This window comes from Aulonocara sp. 'chitande type north' Nkhata Bay, linkage group LG3 (assembly GCF_057382095.1).
Source record: "Aulonocara sp. 'chitande type north' Nkhata Bay isolate Kocher_YH1m ecotype deep benthic linkage group LG3, A_spYH_male_GT1.1, whole genome shotgun sequence".
NCBI lineage: Eukaryota > Metazoa > Chordata > Actinopteri > Cichliformes > Cichlidae > Aulonocara > Aulonocara sp. 'chitande type north' Nkhata Bay.
In genome coordinates this window covers 60,450,151-60,474,598 of record NC_141346.1, presented here as the reverse complement: position 1 = coordinate 60,474,598, position 24,448 = coordinate 60,450,151, and the positions used below count along the sequence as shown (strand labels likewise).

The 24,448-nt window shown below is 41.3% G+C and overlaps 2 protein-coding genes across 2 annotated transcripts in view; both read right to left on the bottom strand.

Annotated features, from left to right (window-relative positions):
• Positions 1–771: 771 nt before the first annotated feature.
• Positions 772–24,448, bottom strand: part of LOC147336396 (NACHT, LRR and PYD domains-containing protein 1b allele 2-like) — a 198,003-nt gene continuing 174,326 nt past the window's right edge. Inside the window, exons 3-11 of the mRNA XM_086287074.1 lie at positions 5,943–5,983; positions 5,698–5,766; positions 5,514–5,593; positions 3,305–3,360; positions 2,958–3,172; positions 2,499–2,755; positions 1,931–2,050; positions 1,692–1,833; positions 772–1,548 (exon numbers count right to left, since the gene is read on the bottom strand). Coding sequence (XP_086143200.1) covers positions 1,229–1,548; positions 1,692–1,833; positions 1,931–2,050; positions 2,499–2,755; positions 2,958–3,172; positions 3,305–3,360; positions 5,514–5,593; positions 5,698–5,766; position 5,943 — 1,260 coding nt within the window. The 5' untranslated portion in view covers positions 5,944–5,983 and the 3' untranslated portion in view covers positions 772–1,228. The remainder of the gene's footprint in view (positions 1,549–1,691; positions 1,834–1,930; positions 2,051–2,498; positions 2,756–2,957; positions 3,173–3,304; positions 3,361–5,513; positions 5,594–5,697; positions 5,767–5,942; positions 5,984–24,448) is intronic.
• Positions 9,542–24,448, bottom strand: part of LOC147336401 (ribonuclease inhibitor-like) — an 89,968-nt gene continuing 75,061 nt past the window's right edge. Inside the window, exon 3 of the mRNA XM_086287791.1 lies at positions 9,542–9,737. Coding sequence (XP_086143917.1) covers positions 9,542–9,737 — 196 coding nt within the window. The remainder of the gene's footprint in view (positions 9,738–24,448) is intronic.

The following is a 24,448-nucleotide window of genomic DNA, read 5'->3' as shown; positions in this document are numbered from 1 at the left end:
CTCGATACGCGCTTCGCGGAAACGCCCCCTCCATTACTCGACACACGCTCCGAAGCCTCGATACAGAACGTCACATCACTACTTGTGAGCGTGTTCGCTGCAGCGTGCACTCTTTTTTCCTTCGTCAGGTGAGGTGTACTGGCAGGCGCGTGACGCACACAGAACAGACACTTATTTCTGTGTTGCAGGTATGGAGATGTTCTTATGTTTTGGAGATGCAGTCTTTCATTCATTGTTTTTATAAGTACAGTGTTGTATTGCCTGTTGGATGGCGGTTATTAATATAATTGTACTGAAGTATAATGTTTGAACTATAAGCACTAGAATATTGGGTCCTGGTTATTGAATTGTATTTATCTGACTGTTTATTTGATTTTGAATTATTTTGTTTATTGTTCTTATAAGTTGTTTTTAATGATTTTTCAGTGACATGTTATTTATTTTATGCTTTTTGTTTTTGAGAGCTTAAGTTAATGTTTTAAAACAATTTGTTGTATTAGATTTATTATATTATTGTGGTGTTAATGAAGCTGCAGGCACAGCTCCTTTCAGCATGGCCGGAGGAGAGGTGTACTGGCAGTCGCGTGACACACACAGATCAGACACTTATTTCTGTGTTGCAGATGTGCAGTAAAGAGCCAAAGACCCAAGTGCTGTCTCCTGCCTCTTACTTTCACGCCAGAACACAACGCAATGACGGGTGTAACACATGAACGGGTTATACGAACAGGAAGCTCAAACTGTTTAAAAACATGAATTCAAACTCCAGCATAAGAAAGCAAACAGCAAAACTTTATTTATACAGGCAGAAACACAAAATGCTGCTCAGAGCAGAAGCTAGCACAGACGAGAACCTCAGTAATCAGATTGTAAACACTGATCATGTGATTCAACATGTTATTCCAGCATTAAAGGTAAAAACAGCTTCAGTTATATTGTTGGAAACAGACGCCGGTCACAGATAACTTGAGGTGTTGCTCTTCAACCTGTAGATGTGGTTCAGCATCTACAGGTTGGAGCTTCACATATTTCCTGGTTTGTGCACTAATAATGAGCAGCCCAGAGACTTACTGAGGTCCCAGACTCTGCTTCAGTCCATCCAATGTCCTGCTCAGCTTCTAGTCAGAGTCCAGGTTTTAATAAGAACTAAAGTCCAGTTTCCAACACACACATGAAGATCACAATAATGACACTGTCAGTGGTCTTTGAGATTTATTAGAAATCTGTCTTATCTTAAGTTCAGCTCTGTGAAAAGGCATGGATCCGCCTCACAGAGAGCATCGATCAGAAGTGAGGTGGCTATACTTCCTTTTCGTCGCACTGTGTCAATAACGTCTCGTGCTTTATCTGCTTTGCTCTGCTGTGATCTGACTGATTCCATCTCCTGATCATTGATAATATGCTGCTCCAGGAGTTTATCCAGAAGTTTTTTTAAAACAGGTTCAGACACTCTGTCAATAAACTGTGAGCGAACTGTGAGCAGCCTCTCGTCTGCCGGGACTCCGGACTCATCTGGGACATTTCTCATTAAGGTTTCTGTTCTTGGTGCTGAAGGAACAAAGAAAGATAGACATTTAACAGCACTCTGAACTGAGGATGAAAAGAGAAGTATGATTTCAGTTGAAGTTTTATAAAATATAAAATAAAAAGTTTGTAGGGTAATTTCTGCTGGTATTTGGCAGGAATCTTACCTGGCAGGCAAACAGATGATTTCCAGATTTCATTCCCCTCTTGGTCTTTGACTATCAGAGTCACAAACCCTGAATTTGTACTCAGGAAAACTTGAAATGTTGGATGGTAATTTGGGCCAGACTTTGAGCGAAACTGTGTTTGCTAAACAACAACAGAAAGGTGCCATTTTCATGACGAGTGGGTTATCCAGGACTTTCATTTCATTTCAGCAGCATATAGTTTCTAACTGCTGACTCACCTTCGGCTGTATTATCCTGCTCTCAGGTTCACAGTGGACACTGTACCTTTGACCGAAGCTGAAAAGACAGTCAGCAGGGGTCTGGATGTATTTAGCATCATCGTGTTGTTGGGCAGACACCTGCAGTGACAGGACAGTTTATTATGCTGGTAACGTTAATAAGTCTATTTACCTGTAGAGCTCATTTAAACATATCAGGTGTAGAATATCATGTCAGTATGAATCAAAAACAATCATTAGATAGAATAGAATAGAGATAGAATAGCTTTGCAGAGAAAAAAAAGCTCCATGATTTTATTTTTATCAGTGAAGTGTCAGATCTGACATTATGGGTCACAAACATCAAATGTTCACAGCTTAGGGTCATTACTGAGAGTGAATATAGAAGAGCAGTGATTGGTCAACAATGTGGGTAAGAAAAGTTAAATGGAGCCTGACTCTTTGTCTCAGGTAATCAGAGTGGAGTGACCAGTACACCTGTACATAACTTTAGTTTATTATCAGAAAGCTGCTGAGAATCATTTGGATTCTGAGAGGACTACAGAGTGAAGATGATGAAACTATTTACCTCTGACAATGGGATATTTTCCTGGAGTAGAAACACGTTGATTTGTGCAGGTTCTGTCTCTGAAGGTCGGAAGAAAAGCAGAACTTGGCCATTTACTGTTATGTTCAGGAGCCGCTTAAAAGACCGGATGATGCCCCACCCAGAGAGGTGAGGAACCTTCACAACCACATGGGTGGCAGTGATCTCCAGCGGCTCCAAGATGCTCATCCCATCATCAGAGATGTGGGCAACAGACAGCAGGCCATCAACACACAGCGCTGTGAAAGGAAAGAGCTTTTCATTCTGAGAGTTCAGATTTACTTCTCACCTTATCTGAGGATTACATCTCCTGCAAACAAGTTCACCTCCATCCTTTTTTGTTATAAATAAACTGCATTGTGGTTATTTGTATGATAAAGAACAGTTCATATTAGCTGAGCACCACACAGTAACACAGATGTTTCACAGCACAGTGCTCACCCTCCTTTGTTTCACAGTGTGGCAGGTGGAGCTCCCAGACTGTATCCTCAGAGCATGTGATGTTAAACAGCGGCCCTGCAGCTGTTTTTCCAGCTGATTGAAGGAGGCTCTCATCCCATTGGACAGTCCTGTACAACAGCTCCGCCTCCTGAGCCATAACAAACACTAGTCTGGTCAGAGTACACTGGAACACACCTGGACCAGGACACCTGAACCTGTAGGACACAGAAGGGCTGAAGCACTCCAACCAGCCTGTATGAGCTGAGGTCTGATCACCTCCAGCTGTATCACGCGTCTTGTCACATCATTACATACATGTTATCAACCTAATGTGAAATTAGAAGCACCTGTAGGAGATGTGTGTGGATTCAGTTTGTACTTGAGGGGTGAAGCTTGATGGAGGCTGGAATTCAGAGAGGAAATACATCAGCTGTTTAAAGCAGCAATAAACAAGTAAACAGTGAACAAACTATACAGAGTACACCCATCCATCCATCATCCATCCATCTTCTTCCGCTTTATCCGGGGCTGCAGGGGCAGCAGCCTAAGCAGAGAAGCCCAGACCTCCCTCTCCCCAGCCACCTCCTCCAGCTTATCCGGGGGAACACTAAGGCATTCCCAGGCCAGCCGAGAGATATAATCTCTCCAGCGTGTCCTGGGTCTGCCCCGGGGCCTCCTCCCGGTGGGACATGCCCAAACACCTCACCCAGGATGCACCCAGGGGGCATCCTTGTCAGACGCCCAAACCACCTCAGCTGGCTCCTTTCGATGTGGAGGAGCAGCGGCTCTACTCTGAGCCCCTCCCGGATGGCCGAACCTCTCACCCTATCTCTAAGGGAGAGGCCAGCCACCCTTCGGAGGAAGCTCATTTCCACCGCTTGTATTCGCAACCTCGTTCTTTCAGTCACTACCCACAGCTCGTGGCCATAGGTGAGGGTAGAAACATAGCTGGACCACACAGCTAGTGGCGTGTGCCCCTAGGCACACAGAGTACACATCAGGTGTTATCTGTACACACTTTCAAAACTGCGAGTAACATACTGACAATGACACAGAATCTTAAACCTGACTGTAGAGCTGGGCGATAGAACGATAACGATATGTATCGCGATATAACTTTTACTCGATAGAGAAATTAAGCTATCGCGATAGACCTCGCATCTCTTGTCCTCTTTAAAAAAAAAAAAAAAAAAGGTCAGCCAATCCAAATTAAGTAGCGCAGAGCCGAACCAATCACAGCCGCAGCGTCACGTCGCGTGACTTGTTACGTACAGCACAAGTGCCAAGCCGCACGTGTGTTTGTTTGGGAAGCAGCCAGCGGGTAATGGAGGAAATGAGTGTGCCGACTAGAAAAATCAACCGAGCGTGACCGAAGAGAAAACAGATGATGGTTCCAATGCCGGAGAGATTGTCGAACGGAAGAGCCAAAGAAGTTCCGTAGTGTGAAGGTATTTCGGCTATTTCAGGTCTGACAAAAAACAGAGTAGCGTGCACTGTAAATTGTGCCGAAAGCAAGTCTGGAAATACAATAAACTGGTGCATGCGTCACACTGTGCGCCACGTTATTGTTTCGGTGAAATGAATTTCTACAATACTGTTACTGTTAATTCTACTCTCTGCAGTGTTTAAATGCTTACATATACACACAGTTACTGTTCGTCCACACATACGACTCGGTTCTGCTTCTATGCCCCAGCTTTGTTTACTTTTTCCCACCGAGGCTTCTAGACTTCTGATTGGCCAACATTTCTGCACGGTTAGGAATCTAGCGCCACCTGCTGCTTTGGCATGTTCATAGCGTTTTCCTTCATTTCTGCTTTTATGTGTGGACGGGATTATTTTTTAAAACGAAAACGGAAAATCTCCGTTTTCACAAATACCCGTGTACGTGTGGACGTAGCCTCAGTCTCTGACTGGAAGCGCTAATTCGTCATTCGGCTTTTGTCAGACTAAAGTAACTGTTAAAACTGTTTGAAAAGCTAAGCTATACAACAAGGAGAGATTGAGAATTTCCTTTTAGTTCTCAGTTTATTTGATATTGACAAAAGTTAGTCAGTTTTGTCTGTTCTTCTGTAAAACAAACTAAGATTTATTTTTAGAATTAATATTTTGTTTCTAAGTGGAATTGACAATTTAGTCTGTTTCGTTTGTTCTATTTTGAAACTTAAACGCTTTAGCGGCTGCCTTTTGTGTAGTTTGCAATATTTGCCTTTATTTATCTGAAAAAGTCTCATGTTCCTTAAGTACATCTACCCTGTTGAACTTATTATGGGAAATAAATATTTAAATAAAAACAAGCTGCTGATTATTTCACATTTTACTTGTGAGCAACGGCACATTTAAATCTTACAAATATAGTTATTTGGCTTATATCGTGATAGATATTGTTATCGCCTGAAATGAAAAAAACATATCGTGATATGAAAAAATCTCATATCGCCCAGCTCTACCTGACTGGTTGTCTGCCCTGTGCTTTAACACACCTGACACAATTTCTGTGCTGAAGGCCTCTTTTTTGTGTCACAAGACAATCAGATCCACATGCTTTTCTCTCACCTTAATGTGCTTTATGTCATCCTTAGACAAATCAAGCTCTGTGTCTAATGAGTCTGGATTCAGTCTGACCTCAGAGTCACCTGATGAGAGACAAACATCGAATATGTCAGGATTTCCTGGAACTCTAACTGGTGCTGTTTACAATCATATTAGTTTTTTAGTGGTTTTCTGATCAAATACAAACTGTCTGTGAGGGATTTCTCTTTCTTCCTTAAGGACCCACCATCTTCTTCAGCTGCAGCCTTCTCACTCACTAAAAAGATTTTAAAGTATTAAAATATTTTGACCAAAACCAGTACCTAAAAACACATCCTTAAAAACCCCCATAATTTATAGATTTTTGCAGAATGAAATAAGCACAAACGAGCTTTCATGTGATATGCTGTTGATGAAATAGTGATGAATGTGACACAGAGTCTCAGTACTCACTGGTTTTGTCTATGGAAGATTTAAAAGTCTTGTCATCAACCCTGCAGAGAGCAACGTTAAAACACAACTGATTAATGGGGTACTAAGCCTAGCCAGAGAAGAAGAAAACAGACTTTACCATGAAGATCCTGTTGGGTTATAATATTATTTTATGCCATGTTATACCCCTAATTAAAGATTGTGAATTATTATGTAGTTTTAGTTTGCATTATTCTCCTGAATTAGAAGAAGCTGATAACTATTGCATTTGTTAGATTGATTTGCATTACATTAGACTGCTGCTTTATTGTGAATGGATGATGTTGTTTTATGATGCATTATACTGCTAAGTTATAAGAAAATACTGTTTGCAGAAAGTCATCATCTTATTTGTCTGATTAGAAGAGAACAGAACATGCTGGAGTTTCCTGCCCCATCTCAGCAGGAGCAGATAAACAGGGAGCCAAGGTCGTAGCTTAGGCGCCGTGTGAGAGAGAGTGTGAATGTTTAGGCTTTTATGATTAGGTGGGGGCTACGAGAGGCTATAAGAGTTTGAACAATGCTCCACCATTTTGAGATCTGATGCTGTCTGCGTACGGTGTTTATCTCCTGCGCGTGTGATCATTAAAATCATTGTTTGACTGAACCCGACTGGACCAGTGTTGTTCTTTTGGTTTTTCATCTTGTCTCCATCCCCAATATTTGAATCCATAACAATCCTCAGTGTGGATTGACTGGAGGAATTCCATCCAAACATCTGCTCTCACTAAATTCTTCCTCACCTACAGACTGTGTTCTTCACTGCTTTAAACTTGGAAATGAATGCAGTCATTGGTCTGCGTGCTGCTTTGTTCAGAGAGCTGATTGGCTGTTGACAGTGTTTGATCAGAGCGTGTCAGCCGTTACTATGGTGACCATAAAGGTCAGAAACAGGAAGTGTTTGTGTCCAATCCTGAAGCCTGTCACCATTCTCCTCTCACAGCTTCACTGAGAAGCTGCAGCTTTACAGGAAACACTGGATCTTTGTTTCATACTGACTGTGTTTAGTACAATACTGCTGACAGCACCACCCACTCACTCCATCACTCTACTTACACCAGAGTCTCCAGTCTGTAGTCTGGACTCTGCTGAAGATCAGACAGCTGCTTCACATCTGGATCCTTCAGGTTGTTTCCCCACAGGTCCAGCTGTCTCAGATGGGAGGGGTTGGACTTCAGTGCTGCTGCCAGATAATCACAGCTGATCTCTGACAAACCACAGCTCTCCAATCTGTATAAAGAATGAAAGATGTAAGTTTATTAGACAAAGTGTGAGCTTGAAATCATTCAGTGTTTCATCATCTGTTCAGAGCTGAAGAAGGTTCAGAATGTAGAAGTTTAGAAAATGGAAACTCCAAACAGCTGAAGCCAACAGGAAGCAGCTTCAAACAGGAAACTGTGCAGAGTTTCAGACTATATGTCCTGATGCAGCCAGTTGGATTTTGGAGATTTGAATCTCTGTTCTGTGACTAAGTCCTTGAATCATTTCTTCCAGTTGGTCCAACAAGACAGACTAAGTGTTGGACATGTGTTGTGGCTCCATTAGGGGAGCTTCTAAATGTGATGTGATGGCCCCTCTGGGTCTGTCAGGTCACAGGACTGAAGAGAGCTCAAACTGGGCACACAGTTGTTCCAGTCTGGACCAAAGACTATATACTGGAACTGAGGGACTGCTTTGACTGCACCCACTGGGACGTTTTAACGGCTCATGTTCTCACTTAGATCATCGATTTCTACTTACATTTCTTTCTGGGAAAAATGGGGATTACTTTGGAAACAGGAAGTATTTTCCCCAGTAAGCAGCCCTGGATTAGTAAATCACTCCAACATGTTCTCAGGCAGAAGAAGCTGTCTTGTTATGAGGAAGAGAAGAAAAAGATTGAGGCACAGAAACTTGTTGAAAGAGAGATAAAGCAGCTAAAATCAGGTGTCAAAGTAAAGCAGAGGATGAGCTGAATAAAGGACACTCAAGGCTGGCTTGGAAAGGAATGAAGTCCATGGTGGGGATGCAGAACAAGCAGCAAAGATGAATGTGATGCTGAATCAGCAGAAGACTTGGACTCATTTGATTCCAGCTTTGATATCATTGATTTCAATGAAGAGCTTTGTGATTGTAGCAAAGGGCTGGTAGCTCTGAGAGTCCCACTGATGAGGTGTTTGTGTGGAAATCTCTTAGTGGGACCAAAGAGAGAAAAAGCCCTGGTCCTGATGCTGTGGGAGGGAAATGATTGAAGTGTGCTGTGAGGAACTGACTGGGAGATTTTCACACATTTTCCAGTCCTCCTTGGAACAACAGGAAGTTCCCAGCATATGGAAACAAAGGTTAAGTGTCCTATGGCACTCAGTGATGATGGTGCTGTGGCCCCACCACCTCCACCTCTTTGTAAAGGAACTAACTGTAATCTGAAGCTTCAAGTGGAACTAAGACTTCCTCCACTAGGTGGCAGTGTCTGATGAGAAAGTGTTAGTGGAGCTGGCCTGGAGTCAGAAACAGGAAGATGCAGGATTTGGGCTGAAATGGGGAAACGTGGTTCGCACTAGTGCCTTAAAGCAAGAAGGTTGTAGGTTGAAGCTTGTTGGCCTTTCTGTGGAGGGTGGATGTTCTCCCACAGTCCAATGAAATGCTGCTTAGGTTCATTGGTGCTTCTAAATTGGCTGTAGGTGTGGATGTGAGAGAGTGCTTCTCTGTCTCTCTCTGTTGGCCCTGTGATGGACTGCTCACCTGTGCAGGTGGACCACGCCTCTTGCCCTATGACAGCTAGGGCACAGGCTGCAGCCCTGTGAGCCTAAGCTGAATAAACAGTTAGCAAAAATGATCCATAGATGGCCTGAAATCCCCCAGTTAGCAGTTTGGTAGATAGCTATGACATGCTAATCCCATCCAGCAGCTGTATTCTACCTGTAAGCTGATCCCTGCTGAGCCAAAGCACTTTTTCATATACAAATTACAACCTTTAATAGAAACCTATTGGTCAGCATCTTATTAGCCTGCTGTTAGCTTCATTCCACAGAAAACTGAGAGAAACTAACAGAGTTGATAAAGAATAAAGAGAAATGTGCTGATTTAAAGCCTTTGAAGTGCTTCAGATGATCTCTGTCCACTTCTGTCCACTCATTCATTCATGTAAGCTTTCTAATGCAGCTTTGATCTTCACAGTCTGCTTCATGAAACTCATTCTAACCCTGAATGTCAGAGTGTTCCTCCTTCTCTTTCCCATCATTCATGCTGGCAGTGGAGGAGATTTGGATGTTGGACTGTGTTTTGGATGATGTGTGTATGTTTGTGTTGGACTGCTGTCTGTAAAGCAAACGCACATTTTGCTTTGGATTTCAGTGTCAGACAGACTTTAAGGTGGAATGAAGAGTTGGAGAGTTTCACAGTGAATTATCCAGTGGAGGATTTTTCTTCTTCTTTGAAGGTTTGAAATGTGAACATTGTTCTGCTGCAGTCAATGGACTAAACCGGAGAAGAAGAAAACAGACTTCACCATGAAGATCCTCAGTGTGGATCAGTATAATATCAGCCTGATGTCTGCAGTTTAGTGTCAGCACAACTTTCACATCATATTCATCTCAGCACAACTAAAACATGCTGACTGACCCCAGAGTTTCAAGTCCACATCCTGGACTCTCCAGGAAACCACACAGATGCTTCACTCCTGAATCCTGCAGCTTGTTGTTCCAGCTCAGGTCCAGCTGTCTCAGATGGGAGGGGTTGGACTTCAGTGCTGCTGCCAGATAATCACAGCTGATCTCTGACAAACCACAGTCCCTCAATCTGTATAAAGAATGAAAGATGTAAGTTTATTAGACAAAGTGTGAGCTTGAAATCATTCAGTGTTTCATCATCTGTTCAGAGCTGAAGAAGGTTCAGAATGTAGAAGTTTAGAAAATGGAAACTCCAAACAGCTGACAGAGTTCATACGCCTTTGTCAGGGTCAAATTCAAGCAAGACCATGTGAAAATTAAAACACATCATCCTAGGTGAACTTAAACACCTTTGTTCCCCTTTTGTTAAGACATAGAAAAGTACACCACACAAAAATACTGCAAAAGGAAACGGTCGCCTTATATACATAGTGTATAAACTCAAAATGCACATTTCACTTCAAATTAAGATTAAGGCTTTGAACAGATCACATAGTTCAGTTCAACATATAAGACTTTAAGAATGCACAAGCATCTACTTAAAATCTATTTAATTTATCATCCATGATATTATTTTGTACAATTCCAATGTATTTTGTTCATCTCCCTTAAATAAACAGGCAGTCTTAAAGTATGAAATATTCATATACAAACACATATAAATGTGTGTACTGTCTCAGTGGCTGATAGTACCCCACAGGCCTCAGTGTGAGCTTGAAGACATTTATAATGTTTAAGTAGTTTAATGTGCAGGTGCTGATGATAAACACATTTTTGAATGAAAGCACAGAAACAAGTGGCTATTCTTTGTGACTATATGGATCACTCACAATACCATTATTTCACACAAAGGCACCAAATTAATACTCAAAAAAGCTGCAGCAATACACACAAATATAAACAGTACTTGGTGACTGTTAAGTCTAATTGTTGAATGTTGCCATTGTGTTTCTTAAATTTGTACAGTCTTAGTTCAAGCAGTAGGATCAAAGCCATCCCTTTGATCCTGGCCACCTCTCCAACCACTCTGTGCTGGGGGAGGTTTTATTGTAGATACATCTAGGGCTGGGTATCGTCACTGATTTCTAGAATCGATTCAATTCCGATTCACAAGGTCCCGAATCGATTCGATCCACGATTCGATTTAATTCGATTCGATTCGATTTAAATCTGGGAAATTTTGACAGTCAGAGATATAATTCAGATCAGGACATTTACATATTTTTGTATCTATAAAAAGGAAGCTGACACTCTCAAGACTTTATCCAAGGTGTGAGCATCACAGCAGATGCCTTTGTGTCAAAGTAGCTGAAGATAAAACACAGAAAAACATGTAGGTGATTTTCCTGGCCTGGGATTTTATAAAAATATTCTGCAGTACATCAAAAACGAAAGAAAACCATTAATTAATCAACATTACCTCTGATGTTACAGCGGTTTTATTAGAGACATGGCTAAGCATTTTGCATTTTGAATAATTTTAAAAAGTTTCAATTTGTTCAGTATTGAACAGCAGAAATGAGGTTTTCTTTTCGGAAGAATGTAAAAGGGGAAAAAACAGCGGCCGACAGCGCTGTAAGCAACAGTAGACTTGTGTAACAAGCAAGCGAATAATGAAGAAAGCGAAACTGTTCGAGAGAGGGGGGGAGAGAGGGGGAGGGAGAGAGGGAGAGAGAGAGAGCTGCGCATCGCAATGGAAGCAAAACAGTAAAAGAGTGAATTCATGACGATGTTTATGTGAAGCGTTTGGATCTTCTTTTGCTGCTGATTCGGTCAATATTGTTTGGAGAGAGATCAAACTAACAGCTTTAGAATCAGCGCATAAAGGGCGTGAACACAAAGCGCGGACCCGGATCAGCGAGCTGTCGGCTTTCAGCCCCGACTGTGAGAAAGGCGACATCTAACTGATTCTGATCCGCGGGTCGCGCTGTGTGTTTAAGTCTATGTGCAGAATCCCTGTACCTGCTCTCATTTACTGTTTGGTGGTTCTTGAAATTTTGTGAGATGTCACCAGAGATTCTGGCATTTCGGACAAAATAAATTTATATTAAAAAATCGATTCAGGATTTTAATGAATCGATTTTACGTTATCCAAGCCAGAATCGATTTTAATCGATGAATCGATTATAAAAACCCACCCCTAGATACATCCTATCTGGAAGATCTGTTTCTTTTGATGTAAACTTCCTGGGTTTACGACCCTTTGGTCAGCAGGAGGTCTGACACACACACACACACACACACACACACACACACACACACACACACACACACACACACACACACACACTCTTACAGAAGTTCACACATATACATAAAATGCTTTGTCTTAGAACAAAGGGGGCGTGGCTTTGTTCTGACGTGTTTTGTGTGAACTGTCTCCCAATAAAAGGTAGCAGGAGGAGGTCAGATCTGTGGTAATTTTCGTGGTGGACACAGACGAGGCCTCCCTTTCGCAAATAATTGATCGATCGACTGTCTTGTTTTCTTCATGATGAATAAGTCTCTAGAATTAGCGGGGCTTGTGGAAACACAGACCCAACAGTGACAACTTTGCTTTTAGCCTTTAACCCTTCTTGACTACTTTTGATGTGGCCTCTATATTTTACCTTTAAAAACAGTTTATCTTGCCAATCTGTTATTTTCTCATTTTGACCAACTGTATCAGCACAATTTATCTAAATTCAGACAAAATTTAAAATACAAGTAGAAAGTGATATTTTGACTGTAAAAACCACACACATGTTTAACGAATCATCTTCATAACTTGAAATGCAAATAGAGATTGTACACTTTTAAAAATACGCACACGTTTTGCAAACAACAAAGTTATATGGTACTATTTACCAAAAAATGCAGCCAAGGCTCAGACGTTTTTCATATAATCATTTCAAACTATTTACAGAACAATCAGGTGTCAAACAATAGTTTGTGTCACTCTAACACATATGAGAACAGCACAGGGATAAACCTGCAGGTCTGACAGCAGGTGTGTCACTCAGCGTTTACACTGCAATCTGCCTTTGTTGGCTTTAAGGCAGCAACTGTGACGATCACTAGTAGAACTGACACACAAAACAAAACAACAGCTACACACTAAATACACAAGACAACAAACTAACTTGAGACCAAACACGGTAAACGTCACAAATCTCTCACGTATCAAAACTCTCTCTCTCTTTCGCTCACTCACTCTCTCTTGCCGGTCACTCCTAAAACTTCCCCCTTTTGCTAAACAACCAAATGTCATGTTTCCATATCATTTTTGATTGGTCGACATGGTACATTTTCCCACCTATAGGGCTTTGGAGCGTGATGTCACGGGAGATGGGCCATGCCCCCTTCCGCCATGACAGTAGGCCAGCCAAAGGATACCATTTCAGCTATGGATCGTACGTGTTGTGTTGTCGGTTGCAACGTTAGATCACACGATCGTGAAGGCAAGAAGCTGGATAACGGGCTCTCTTTTCATCGTTTTCCGTCCTGGAGGCAACGTGAGGGATCCCATGTATCCGATATTACTAAACAAAGACGTCAGGCTTGGATTGCAGCGGTGAGACGAGCGGATATCGAGTTCTCTGCAATCCCCAGCTTTTTGTTGGTTTGCTCACGGCATTTTCTTTCCGGTGAGTTCTAAATTAATTCATATCACTCTTGAAAGGCTTTTAGTGTGATTTTCAACGTGCTGAGGTCATAGATAATGAGATAAAACATGCTAATGTGTGATGCTGCAGAACCACGTCATGTCGACTGAGTAGCTTATGATTTGGCATTATTGCAGGCAAACCAGCATATGAAATGGATGTAACAAATCCAGACTGGGCACCAACACTGCACATGGGGCATGACGACATACCTGTATCAGACTCGGACCGGCACTCAAGGCGTACGCAACGGAAGCGAAAAAGAGCACCCATCGGAGGTAAACAACCCCCCCCCTCTAAAAACATACTAAATTGCTATCACTGTACACTAATCCGCACATAACTTCCAGATGAATCACACACCTGTCATTGGAATATTGGTGTACATTTACCTTATGTCTAATTTTATCTTACAGGCTTTCGTTATGCAGCTGCAGAGTCTGAAGGTGTGCCCCGTGCAGAAGTGATTGATGAAGATCTGACAGAAGACCAACAGCAAAATCACAATGTCATGGAGGCAGTGGACAGCAGTTGTGTTGGACAAGTGGAGGTTGAGGTACCAGCTGCAAATGTGGATATACTGAAGAAATGTAAACCTTTTAAAATGATGACAGATTACAAACTCTCAGCTGTGTCTGTAATCAAACCTCTGTAACTTTGCTTCACTTCAGCAGCATCAGCTCATGTTCACATGTTGATTCATGGTTTGCTTCAGTTTTTGATGGACTGCAGAATATTTTGAAGGTTATCTGCTATAAAAAGCCAGAACAGGAAAATCTGCTTCATGTGTTTCTGTTTGATCCTCAGTGACTTTGACACAAAGGCCTCTGCTGTGATGATCACACCTCTGATCAAGTCTCACAGTGTCAGCTTTGTTTTTATACATATGGATATGTGCTGATAAATGATCAGAGTTATAATATTTCCCACTGTCTGCTGTGTGCCGTGACCTTTGACCTGCTAAAGACAGTCAGCTGTGGATTATTCATTGTTGTGTCTGATACTTAGAACTGTGAGGAAGAACACTACACAGTTAATCAGGGTCCCCTCTCTCTGAATCAGGAAAGGTGGGCAGGCCGCGTGTGGGCCGCGGGCCATACGTTGAGTCTCACTGTTTGAAATGTGAACATTGTTCTGCTGCAGTCAATGGACTAAACCAGAGAAGAAGAAAACAGACTTTACCATGAAGATCCTCAGTGTGGATCAGTATAATATCAGCCTGATGTCTGCAGTTTAGTGTCAGCACAACTTTCACATCATATTCATCTCAGCACAACTAAAACATGCTGACTGACCTCAGAGTTTCAAGTCCACATCCTGGACTCTCCAGGAAACCACACAGATGCTTCACTCCTGAATCCTGCAGCTTGTAGTTCCAGCTCAGGTCCAGCTCTCTCAGATGGGAGGGGTTGGACTTCAGTGCTGCTGCCAGATAATCACAGCTGATCTCTGACAAACCACAGTAACTCAATCTGTATAAAGAATGAAAGATGTAAGTTTATTAGACAAAGTGCTTGAAATCATTCAGTGTTTCATCATCTGTTCAGAGCTGAAGAAGGTTCAGAATGTAGAAGTTTAGAAAATGGAAACTCCAAACAGCTGAAGCCAACAGGAAGCAGCTTCAAACAAACACAACAAGAGAAAAAACTCTGAATGTTTCACATTAAAGTCGTACATTTCTCACAAAGCTCAATTATGTGACAGACATTTCATCCCATGTCAGTTTGGCCTCATCCTGGGCCGGATTATCCAGCACACACTCTGACCACAGGCCCAGGGGCCACGCACAGCTGGGCTCCATCCAAGAGACAGGAAACAAACCAACACAATAATAAAAAGCACCATGTGATCTTCTTACATCTTCAAGACAAACATAGTAAAAACATGAGCATATTTGTTTCCTGATAAAATGATGTGACAGGTAGAACAGAGTAAAGTGGTGGTGTTACTGTTAAGTCTAATTGTTGAATGTTGCCATTGTGTTTCTTAAATTTGTACAGTCTTAGTTCAAGCAGTAGGATCAAAGCCATTCCTTTGATCCTGACCACCTCTCCAACCACTCTGTGCTGGGGGAGGTTTTATTGTAGATACATCCTATCTGAAAGATCTGTTTCTTTTGATGTAAGCTTCCTGGGTTTATGACCCTTTGGTCAGCAGGAGGTAACACACACACACACACACACACACACATAACACACACACACACACACACACACACACACACACACACACACACACACTTACATACAGTGCCTTGTCTATGTAACCAAAGGGGGGTTGCAAGGGGAGGTGCTTTGTAAACTATTGTTTGAAGATTGTCAATAAAAGGCAGCGAGAGGAGGCCACCATTGGGGTCATTGTCGTGCTGGACACAGACGAGGCCTCCCTTGCGCAAGTAATGGATCGATCGACTGTCTTGTTTTCTTCATGATGAATAAGTCTCTAGAATTAGCGGGGTTTGTGGAATAGTGATGGGATTTCCGGCTCTTTTTAGAGATCCGCCTCTTTCGGTTCGGCTCACTAAAAAGATCCGGCTCTTTCGGCTCCGAACCGGCTCTTCAGGTTGTTTTGTTGCTTTAATTAATTTATTATTAACAATAATATAAAATTATGCACAAAAGGAATTACTAACGTAAAAACAAGTGGTTTTATTTATATATGTTTATATATAAATATATGCGGTGGCCCCTAGAGACAAAACACGTACAAACTCCAAAACACATTTCTAGCATGAACTGAACTTCCAAAGCAGAGCTACTAGATCACTTAAATTACACAATTGAAAGCATGTGTGTATTGTTTGTGTATTTATACACAGGCACTCATATATATATTCAAATAATTTAAAAAAAAAGTTCATTTACCTGTTATTACCACACACCAAATCCGGTCGTTGGTACTTGCTGGCTTGTGTAGCCACAAGATAACAAAGGCTCAACACTGCGCCCAGCATCCTGGAGCACTTCTGTTGTCTTTTGTACGTGTTTTGAGTTTTTATGTGCTTCTGAGTTTTTACGAGCTTCGGAGTTTGTACGTGTTTTTACATGTTTTGGAGTTTTTACGTGTTTTGGAGTTTGTACGTGTTTTTACGTGTTTTGGAGTTTGTACATGCTTCAGAGTTCGTACGTGATTTGAAGTTTGTATGTGCTTTGTCTCTAGGGGCCACCGTAAATATACTTTTATTTATTTACTCCACATAAAATGTAATAAATAAATCATATAATACAAAAATCAACTATTCACATTTCAAGTTTTAACTATTTAAATTTTCAGCTTTTTCCTTTCACAAATTTAAAGTGAAAAGAACACAAAACACTGCAAACCACAACACAATTAAATATAAATTATAATATGAAAACAAAAAGAACATGCATATTCTCTGTCATATGGACCTGCATGAATAAACTTTCTCAATCCTTTATCATCTGCAACCGAAAATAGTTGTGGATGATTACTATACCTTTCTAATGTTGCTGTCCCTGCCTCTCTTTCTCTCTCTCTGGCTCTGTTCCTGTGCTACTGAGTGTAACTACCGCCCCTCCCCTCTCTGCCCAGCGTAAAGCACAAGGCCCGCGTGCAGAGTGAAGCGGGAAAAAAGTGCGAGAGAGAGGCTGAGAGAAAGAAAAAAAAAAAAAAACCCACGTGACGGCTCGCGATAAGGAGCCGGCTCGCGTCGTTCACGTCAAAGAGTCGGCTCTAAGAGCCATTTCGTTCGCGAACGACCCATCACTATTGTGGAAACACAGACCCAACATTTATTTGGTCCTTCGGAGCCGGAGCCTAACACATTGCATCCACCGAGGAGAGGGAGTATGGAACGCCAGGACTGCCATAATGAATTAATTAAATACACCATTAAATAATTAATTAAATGTGGCAATAATTAATTAAAATTGGAATTAATTAATTAAATAAATAGTTATGACACATGTAATTAATTAATTATTGACACATTTAATTAATTATTTATGTATTTCACATTTTAATTAATTATTGACACATTTCATTAATTATTGACACATTTAATTAATTATTTAATGATATATTTATTTATTTCATTTTGGCAGTCCTGACGCCTGGCTCTCATCATGAAATAATTTTATCTGTCAGCCTCACCCATCAAACTCAGGGGGCGGGGTTAACGCTGATCGAGTCAAAACCATTGCTTTGGCCTGGTGGCCATTGTTTCTAGCACACAACAACCGGCATGTGGAAGCTAACAGAACTGAGCTTTGAAAAACCCTGTTTGTGTGTTACCAAATACCGTTTTAATATTTTTTTAGCCGAGAATGTAGTGGTTTAATCTTCATGTGTCTGGTCGGTTTGTCAAGATACAGCCTCTTTGCAAAAGTGTTTCGATGATTTCGGAGATGTCTGCCCAGTCTCACGGCAAAGCGTGGGATAGACCCGCTCGCCTCGCAAGCAATCCCACCGACAAAGCGCAGGCCCCGGTACACAGCTGTAGTAACCCCCGCTGACTTCTTTTACTGAGGTTATATTTATCGATGTTTTATTTCCTGATGTTCTTATGTGTCCTACGTGTTTCAGTCGCCAATTCTGAATTATAACTAACATTAAAAACATGTTTAAGGAGGAGAGAGAGCAAAAAAATCTGTTTAACATCTGATCTTTGGGTTTTTGTTCAGTAATCAGCGTGACCTGTGTATAAACACATAAAAGAGATAACGTTGGTGTTTCCGTCATGTAGTAACTGCTGGCTTTAACTGTACAAAGGTTGTTCGACACTATGAAACACATACAGACTTCATGATGTTCGGCTAATATTTTTATTGTGAATATTAATCATGCTGACCTCGCTCTGTACACCACGCAGCGAGGTCAGCATATCCACGATATCCTCAGCTCCATGAGTTAACACAAAGTTTCCCAGCTGACTATCTAACTGCCAACTATTCCAGAGACGTGAAAATATACAGCATAAAGAAAAGTGTAAGAGACTCAGCAGCAGATTAGAATAACAGTTATACATTTAATAAATCACCAAATGAATCCAAGAAACGAGCAAACCTGTTCCGACAATTTGAATTTGTATTCCCTCAGCTGCAGACTCGCTGCTGTTTAAATGTTTGAAAAGGAAGATTAGATATAAAAAACGTCAAACATAGACTCAGTCTGCCTTCACATTTGATATGAGGCCAGCACGTATAGTGGCCTCAGCAGGCTATTACTGAAATACACGTGCTATATCATAAACTATGATATAAACAGGGAGGTCCTATTAACATGTTTAGTTTTAAAGGACACCTTCCTGCCTTTAGTCTCATTCATGAGCAGTATTAGTTTTCTTCTAACATCCAGAAGTCTGCACGATGTGTTTCATAGTTTGTAACAAGCCTTTGACAGGTAAACATAACATGACCGAAAAAGAAAAAAAAAAAAGAAAAAAAAAAGAGAGAGAGTGTTGACATAAGAAGAGAAAATTCTCTCAATTATGGAGACAGACAAATGGTTCATTTATGTTTGATGTGTGTTTATTCCTCCCTAAATATCGTCGGTGAAGTTCGCCATGCATGTCAGATTTTCCTGCGCATTTTTATACCTCTGCCAACAGAGAGAGAAAAAAAATCACATTCTAACAGACAGCTGGTGCTTAGAATACAGTTGAATAACTATTAAAAAACAGATGATATTTAGATGATAGTTCAGTCTAACACATGTGCCAGTGAACCATTAAACGTCTGTGAAACTATGCAGTTATGAAACGTAACTTTAACCTCAGCCAAACCGATTTGCTCAGTTGTAAATAAAACAGCGAAGTAAACGTGACCCGACAGACAGAACCTGAGTGAATGAAGTCCAGCGTTTAACCACTGAGAGCTAAAACTCAGCTGAGGTTTGAAAGCTGTGTGCCGGTGATTGGACATCAGCCGCTGATGAAGCTGGTTCGCCTATAAAGTGCTCTGTAAGGAAACAAGCTCCAGCAGCTCTGGGAAAACACTATATTTACTTATCTTGTGCAGAAAAATGCGCTGACATTGCGTTATATCGAGCACCGGCTGCCCAGTTAAACTGTGACTATCACCAGGTAACTAGGCGTGTTTCTTGAATTAGCAGCAGGTGTTAAACAGCTGACAGATGAGGAGGAGGATGCATGCAGGTAAACTGAGGGTCTGTTGAGCTGATCGCTGGTTTCGTGAGAAAAATGTCAGCTCGTTCTTTATGTTACAGAAGCACAGAGACACAAGACCAGGCGGAAAGAGACGATCGTTCGGTGAAAATGAGAATCTGCGAATGCAACATGTGGAACACGGAGAGTGGAATATGTAAACAAACCGGTTAACGTAACCCCCTCGGTGCACTCTGCATGCTAACTGTTAGCAGAGCTAGTGAAATCTCTGAAAACATCTGAGCACTTTTGCAAACATGTTCTATGTTGACAACCTGACCAGACATACGTCGCGACACTCGCGGCTAAAACACTGTTAAAAGTGTAGCTGGTGACAGAAAAACGGGGTATTTTAAAACTACACCACCACCATTGCTGCTTGTGATTTGATCTGCATTCTGGGATAACTGGCTGCCCCAAGTCTACACAAGCAATCGATTTTCTAGGATCGACCTGTTTTGACTTACTTTGCACGGCAACCAATCAAATGTTAGAGAAGCTGCATGGGCAGCGTTAACCCCGCCCCCTGAGTTTGATGGGTGAGGCTGACAGATAAAATTATTTCATGACGAGAGCCAGGCGTCAGGACTGCCAAAATGAAATAAATAAATATATCATTAAATAATTAATTAAATGTGTCAATAATTAATTAAATGTGTCAATAATTAATTAAAATGTAAAATACATAAATAATTAATTAAATGTGTCAATAATTAATTAATTACATGTGTCAATAATTAATTAAAATGTGAAATACATAAATAATTAATTAAATGTGTCAATAATTAATTAATTACATGTGTCATAACTATTTATTTAATTAATTAATTCCAATTTTAATTAATTATTGCCACATTTAATTAATTATTTAATGGTGTATTTAATTAATTCATTATGGCAGTCCTGGCGTTCCATAAGGGAGAGGACGCCACCGCAACGTCTGGGATGATTGACGTAAAGCCCTGGTGTTTTTGGCTTGCCACCAGGCCGGGAAGTTTGCTCCTGACCTCCCCTCGGGATGGATGACGATTGACGGGATCCAGAGGCTCTTCCCATGAACGTAAACAAACAGTGAGTACAGAAGGCCTTAGAGAGCGGCTACGGGCTGTGCGTTAAACGTGAGTCCGGGAGCGCGCTAGCCGCGTGAGAGAGACGCAGGCTTCTCCGCCATTTGGGGCGTAGAGAGTTCTCCGCCATTTGGGGCGTGGAGATAACCTAGGTTCGGCGTCTCCGCCGTGAAGGAGTCCGGAATCTCCGCCATTTGGGGCGTTAGAGAGTGTCCGAAGGTTGAATTCTCCGCCATATGGGGCGTTTGAGAGTTTTCAACAGAGAGCGCTAGCTGTGCGTGCAGACGCAAGCGATAGGCCTATGTTGTGTGTGTGTGCGGGCCAGACGTGGTCTGCGTGAGTGTGGCTGATTGTTAATGGAGAATAAAATGTGTAAGTCTGCCTTAGAAGGAGATTTAAAATTTATGGAGAAATTTTTACCAGGCAGCACGCAGTATGTAGGTTGTTGGCGTAAGAAATGTGGATTTGAAGGGACATTAGTGGAAGTTCAGTGTAAAATGCTGGTAGAAAGAATAGCTGTAAGTGTAGCTGGTAAAACAGGTAAAGCGAAGCAGAGGAAGGAATTGCAGTTAGCAATTGCTAAGTTGTGGCTGGAGCAGGTTCAGAAGAGGAGAGAAGCAAGAATGTTAGCAGAAAGTAGAGCCAGAGAAGAGCGTGAGAGAGCAGAGGCTGAGTATGGAGAGACATTGGGAGAAGCATTGAGTCCAAGACAGACTGGGCAGGGTAGGAAACAGAAAGTAAAGTTAGTGAACACAAACGTTACAACTACATATCCATCCCTGACACAAAACAAACAAACAAACAAAAAAAACATATGGTGTTTCTGTAACAGAGTGTGAAGATGAAGAAAGTTTTTCTCCTGATCCAGTCCGTGAGTGTGTCTGACGTCATGGTGTGTGTGAAAGGTATCCAGCTGGGGCAGACGTGATTCTGCAGGTCACCTGCCCAGTGGACAAAAAGAAATAAAATAGTTGTGTGGATGAATGATAGCACGAAGAGTGTTTGGTGTTTCTAAGTCTGAAACAGCTGTAATGCTATTTTCTGTTTTGGAGAAAAGTACAGTTAAAGAAAAAAAAAACAGAGAGAGATGTGTGTTGTTTTAAGCAGTGATGAGAATAATGAAAGTGTGATGAGAGAAGAACACAAAAACATACTGAAAATGCATTAACTATACTAACCCTACATGCATTTACACATAAATGATACTCATGAAGACCAGACAGCATCTTAAGCATGAGATTCTGTTTGTCATCTTGTCCAAGTCACTAGTAAGATGAAAGTGATACATAGACTAGTGGACTGAATATTATAGGAGGACAGATGGTTGCATCATAGATGAGAGGTCTTAAATGAGTGAGCTGAGTGAGCTGATTGTGAGTTTCTGGTGTGTGAAGAAGTTTTACCATGGCACACATTTAGTTACATGAGAACTAAAACTTATTATGTGCTAAGACAACAGGGTTATGCTGTATGTTGTGTGTATGGCTGATTGGATGAATGTTTGAGATTAAACTGGCTGTTTGATTTGTCTTTTGTTATTTAAGTTGAGCCTGCCAATTGGGTTGTGACGATTTATCCCCCTGGCATGAAGAACACGTGTCATGACTTAAACAAGGCCTTTCTTTCCTTTGATTTCCTTTATTTTCTTTCTTTTATTTTGTTACTTTCATGGTGCACTGAAAGTTTTGTTTGATGATCTCTGTTTGAGCACGATCAGAATCGAAGCGTCGTCGAGAAAACTGTTGCAAAGTGAGCTTCTCCAAAATTAAAATGGGCTCAGGAGAAATCCACTTATTTGAGACAAGTTCCTGTCCAAAAGGATTCAGCGAGAAAATCCAGTCTAAATTATTTTTCTTTTTGAAATGACGTTGTTTTGCTGAGCGTGGAAACGGATGCGACGATAATTTCCACAATTAGCAAAAGAAGGAATCACTGAGTGAATGAGTAAGAGTTTTAAAATAAATGGGAAACTGACTGACTGACAAAAGCTGACAAGACTGACTGACTTAACACCATTGTGTGAAGTCAACCCCCACCTGACAAAGGTGTGGATGTGTCTCTGTGTGTGTCTCTGTTGCAGGAGCAGAAGGAGTCCACAGGAGGAAACTTGGGTCACATGACTATGTGAACTCTGAAAATTTTACCTTTTTAGTTTAAATTCTATGTCTGTGAATTTACCATGTGTGTGTCATTCACTACCTTGTGTTGCTCACAGAGATTACTGTGAGAAAGTGTGTACACACCTGCGCAGCGCTAACATTTACATTTCTCTTTACAGCAGATGGTTAATCATGTGATTTGATCATGTGGTTTACAGCAGGACACAACTTAATGATGTTTCTCTACCACAGGATTACTGAGATTTTGTATGAAGAGAACTGTAGTTACAGGCTATATGTTGATGATGAAATTACACTGTGTTTTTGAGAGAATGTTACAGGGAAGAAATGAATGCAGTGTGAGACATACTGTGATGAGACCATTGTTACTTTTTCCACAGCGAGTGTTAACTTTATGACTTTTCACAGCTCCTCTGGAATCTGGATGGCCGACACCTGACAACCGGGATGAACCTTGTGTTTGGCTAATGTTGTTTTTCTTTAAGAGTGCTTGTAAAGGATTCAGCACAGACAGACGAGTGACAATTGAACAGATGTGCAGTGGTTACAGAATAGTTACATCGGGGCCCATTATCTGACCACACTGTTGGGCTCATGGTGAGTAACAAACTTAAGGAACGTCACTGATTACAATGTGGAATGACGGTGAGATGTTAAATAATTTGGAACAAATTATGGGGAAAAGTAGGAGTTTAATGAGTTTAGAATAAACCTGCAATGATACTTGTCTCTGTGATGCTGAATACTTTATTACTCTTATGATCTATAGTTGGTTGCAAATGTGAAGTTGTTTTAATTTTAAGACTTTGTCTTCTAGGATACAGGAGCTGGGAGCTAAACAAGCTGAACATTTCAATGCTGACTAATGTTTTTACACAGGGTTACAGCTTGGAGTGAAGCTGCTCCAAGGGACAAACCTTGGAGATTGTTTTAGGGAGACTGTGCAACACTCTTGTACATGTCTCATTGGGGAGTTGACACATGGCGAAAGCCGTGTGGCGAGAGGAGTGTCATTTTTTAATTTGTAGATATCGTGAGGTGCCATGACGAGAAGGAGTGACTGAGAGGATCGTCCACAAGATGGAAGCTGAGGCCAGGAGAGAGTTTTCAGGAGGATCGGAGATCACCTTCAGCACAGAGAGCTGTGTTACTGGTCTTCCAAAGGATCGTCACGAGGAGACTTTGCACAGCAAATCTTAAATAAGATGAAAGAGTTTCGACGTTGACGTTAAGGAAGACAACTAAGCTGTTTGCGTGTCGAGGAGCCTGTGCCATCACCAGGGAAGTCTCAAATGTCCCAGGAATGGGTGGACCAAAGACCAGCTTTCCAGAGTCATTATTTTGTTTTAGGAGTTTTATTTTTCATTTTGTTAGACATGGCACAGTTGAAAGTAAAAGAAGACCACTCTAATTTGTCATGTGTTGTCATATTTTGATATATTTGATTACTTTTCATTGGTTATATTATATCGGGTAAAAATCACCCGGCATTAGTGATCGTGTTACTATTTATAGCGATAGTGTTCTAGGGTTAAATCTTCAGCAGCGTTGGAAAATGGAACCTGAGGGAGCGTGCCAAGCTCCAGAAAGTGACAGCGCAGAGGAGGTCCAGCGATGGACTTGTGGTTCTGTGAACAGCACAAATGCCAGGTGACTGTAAAATAACTAACAGCACTTTTTCCACAAGTGAAGCCAGTAACTTACTATCCTAAAAGATTAGCTCTAGTTGCTCGTGCTTTACCTCCATGCGTGAGATCAGTATGTGCAGCAGTTTAAGCTGTACAATGTTTCAATAGTTTATTTCACCTTTTGACATTGTTAGTTCCACACGAGGTAGATGTCTACTACTGCAGACTAAACTTACATTTCTGACACCTACAAGA